General features: G+C 32.7%; 2 protein-coding genes across 3 annotated transcripts; both read right to left on the bottom strand.

Annotated features, from left to right (window-relative positions):
* Nucleotides 1-176: 176 nt before the first annotated feature.
* LOC116347299 lies at nt 177-2,137 on the bottom strand. 2 transcript variants are annotated; one of them, XM_031777859.1, is made up of 3 exons: nt 496-2,137; nt 357-431; nt 177-292 (listed from the first exon to the last, which is right to left on the bottom strand). In XM_031777859.1, coding segments are annotated over exons 1-2 (1,572 nt in total). In that variant the 5' UTR covers nt 2,067-2,137; the 3' UTR covers nt 177-292; nt 357-430. The 2 variants fall into 2 exon arrangements, with proteins under 2 accessions (XP_031633719.1, XP_031633720.1); XM_031777860.1 differs by having other exon boundaries at nt 264-292; nt 370-431.
* On the bottom strand, nt 2,077-2,762 carry LOC116347298. Its single transcript, XM_031777858.1, has 3 exons — nt 2,362-2,762; nt 2,125-2,276; nt 2,077-2,080 (listed from the first exon to the last, which is right to left on the bottom strand). Exons 1-3 carry the CDS (start codon nt 2,710-2,712, stop codon nt 2,077-2,079), a joined length of 507 nt encoding a protein of 168 aa, XP_031633718.1. The 5' UTR covers nt 2,713-2,762.
* Between the last annotated feature and the right edge of the window lie 344 nt (nt 2,763-3,106).

Raw genomic sequence — 3,106 nt, forward strand, 5'->3', positions numbered from 1 at the left:
AAAAATTGAGAAAAAAGAACAGAAAAACGATATATTTATGTAATATTTTTCTTTTGTGGATATTTATTTATGCAAACGAAGCTAATTTTTTAATTAGTCCGGCATTCTCAATTCACAGACAATTAGATGTTTTGATTTTAAATTTAAAACTTCAATGGAATAAATCAGAATGATAAGGGTTTTTTGTTATGTTTTGGGTATCACGAAATGTCATTGCTCTTTTAGTTGATATAATGTACTGAATCAATTCATTTCATTCAAGTCCGGCTCCATACCGTTTGTCCAATGGAATCTGATAAAAGAGAAAATACTCAATTAAATAAAAATGAATAAATGTGTGTTTGTTTGTAACGCACCTATTCAAGACACCTAATCATAGACCGCTACCAACATCGCACATACACGTTCATATTGGATTTTTTGAGAACACTCTGCAATAAATAAGATAGATTAATAGCAATTTTTAAAATAATTTCGCGCAAAATTGAACCCTACCACAGCAACAGATCTCGATTTTGTTGTATGTAAAGCGCTTTTTCAAAGTTTGTATCAGTTATCCGATTTCTTCTTGGCGTGAATACTAGCAACGCTTTGGAAAATATTCTTTCTATTACTCCACTGGATGATAGTGTTGTATTATATCGTCGAAAAATATCTTCCAAAATGGGCACTCCACGAACTTGATCTAAATTAGGATCTTCAATTGATTGTAATAAATACTTCCACACATCCAAAGTCAAAGTGTCATCAGTACATGTCCTTCTCTCTCCTTGACGCAATCTTTTGAAAAATTGACTTTCCGCTGAATTGTTTTGAGTCTTTTCATATTGGCTGCTATCATTTGGTGGACGTTTTTGTTTATCATTAGCCATATCAATGTATGTGTTTATCAGTAAAGTTTGAGCATATTCTTTATCTCTTTCATTCTCGATCCACGAAATTTTAAAACTAGGATGAATCACTGATGCCAATATTAATTCCTTATTTTCCTCATTAAATTTCATAATTGCTTCGAATCGAGTGGTCAGGCATTTTAAAGAGCATTCATTCATACTCAATCCATAATCAGAAGTGAAATTTTTTTCTTTTATATTCGTCTCGAAGCTTGCTTTTATAGCGTATAATGTAGGCAATACATAGCCCTGACAAGCACGGCAATCTCCTTGCAAAATATCTAATGCAATCGCAATTGGTTTCAGTGTATTTGAATAATCTTTCAAAACTTTCCATTCCATAGACGATAACTGTTCAAGTTTTTTTGATCGTTTGCCCCCAATATTTTTATTTACTTCTTTATTTATTTCGTCGATTGCATTCTTAATTAATAATTTGTGCTTCTCGGCAACAGTAATAGCGTCAAATTTTGAATTCCACCTGGTAGCATTTGGGCACGGAAAACTCCTTTTACAAACATTAAAAACAATCTCATGTGCCACTGTAGATCTACTATTTAATGCCCAAAAATTTTTCAATTTTCCATAACCAGACGTCAATATATCAAAGCATCTCGGCGATGATATTTTTAAATTTTTTTCAAAATCTGTTGTGCCTAATAAATTGAGTGAATGTGCCATGCATCTTTCTTGTTTCGGAAGATGTAAATATTCATCGCAATCATCTTCATCATCGTCATTTATTACATGAAAATTTAATGATTCTGAAATGGTCTCTGGTGGAAAGTAGAGTGAATCTTCGACAACTTCGGGTGCAAGCACCTCTTCAATTTCTAACTCTTCTTCTTCATCTTCGTTTTGAATAGAAGTGCTATGTACATTGGCCGATTCATCAGTGCTTCCTTCACATATACCATCGGGAGCTCCAAAAATGGAAAATGCTTTTCGGAAGTTACTGGCTCCGTCAGTCACAATATGTGTCACTTTCGATCGTTTAATATTGAATTCTTTCTGGATAGATAAAATCATTTCAGCCAAAACAATGTATGTGTGGCGTCCATAAACTCGACGAAAAGCTAATAAATACGACTTTCTATCGAGATTTTCATCCAAAAAGTGAATTGATACACCAAGGAAGCTACGCGCCTTATTTGTCCATACATCAGCAGTCATACAAACATAATTAGCTTTAAAAATCAAAACTTTTAAATTTTGTTTCAATTTTAAAAACTTTTCATTCAAATCAGACATCAATGTTTGTGTAGTTGGAATTGATGCTTTCGTCTGTGACACGTACTCGATTAATTTTATAAATTCTTTATTTTCCACTATACGGAATGCGGAATTAGTGCTTGCTACAAATGATAGTGTCAGTTCACGAACCTGAAACAATATCATTAAATTTTTAGTCTCAAAATAAAATCATTATAAAAGTTGTCAAAGAAAAGTATTTTGAAATGTACTATACCCTATTAAAATCAAGTGATCCCATTGAAAATGGCAACAACGATTGAATTTTTTGTTCATTTGCCGTGGTCATCCGTCTATCAGTTTTTCCCTTACAATAATCTCTCATTGCGATGTAATAATTAATGTGTGTTAACTTGTAATGTGTGTAAAAGTTTCCAGTCGATGTTGTTTGTCCGCGTATAATTTTATCTTTTATTGTACATTGGTTGCATTTAGCCGATATTTTCTTTGTATCCTTGTCATGAGAAATAATTTTAAAGTATTTTCCGTCGAAAATTGCTGGCAGTTTAAATTTAGATGCGTGGTCATTGTCATCTGAATGTTCATCTTCACGGGACCTTTTAGACATTTTATGAACAGGTCACTTCACGGCAGGCTTTAATAAAAAAACATATGGGATGCTATAGTTTTACTCGAAACTTTTTTTACTCTTGGCATAGATCATATGGCAAAACTTCGCATCTCTTTACAACGCCAATTTCATAAATGACTTTTATTCCATTTTTCTGGAATTAAATAACTTTCGCGAACGATGGCCGGCCATTCGAGCGCATACAATTTGATCAATATTCATTTTAATATTGTCTTTTGAGACCTTCTTCTTTCTAAATTCCAATGGCCCTAGATGTGAAAAGTGCAATTTGTGATTGAGCAAGATGTTTTAGTTATGTTTTAGTTGCCTTTTCAGTAGTTGTAATAATTGCAATCGGACTACGTCTTCGAAGATCATATTTTTTTATTGA

Source organism: Contarinia nasturtii, unplaced genomic scaffold (genome assembly GCF_009176525.2).
Source record: "Contarinia nasturtii isolate CC-2019 unplaced genomic scaffold, AAFC_CNas_1.1 Cnas_scaffold_1785, whole genome shotgun sequence".
NCBI lineage: Eukaryota > Metazoa > Arthropoda > Insecta > Diptera > Cecidomyiidae > Contarinia > Contarinia nasturtii.

What these genes read in the sequence shown, in the direction of transcription:
- LOC116347299 (XM_031777859.1), bottom strand. Translation starts at nt 2,066, where the DNA reads ATGACTGCTGATGTATGGACAAATAAGGCGCGTAGCTTCCTTGGTGTA.
- LOC116347298 (XM_031777858.1), bottom strand. Translation starts at nt 2,712, where the DNA reads ATGTCTAAAAGGTCCCGTGAAGATGAACATTCAGATGACAATGACCAC. An exon ending in GATCACTTGATTTTAATAGG is followed by an intron (nt 2,277 to 2,361) that starts GTATAGTACATT and finishes ATATTGTTTCAG; the next exon opens with GTTCGTGAACTGACACTATC.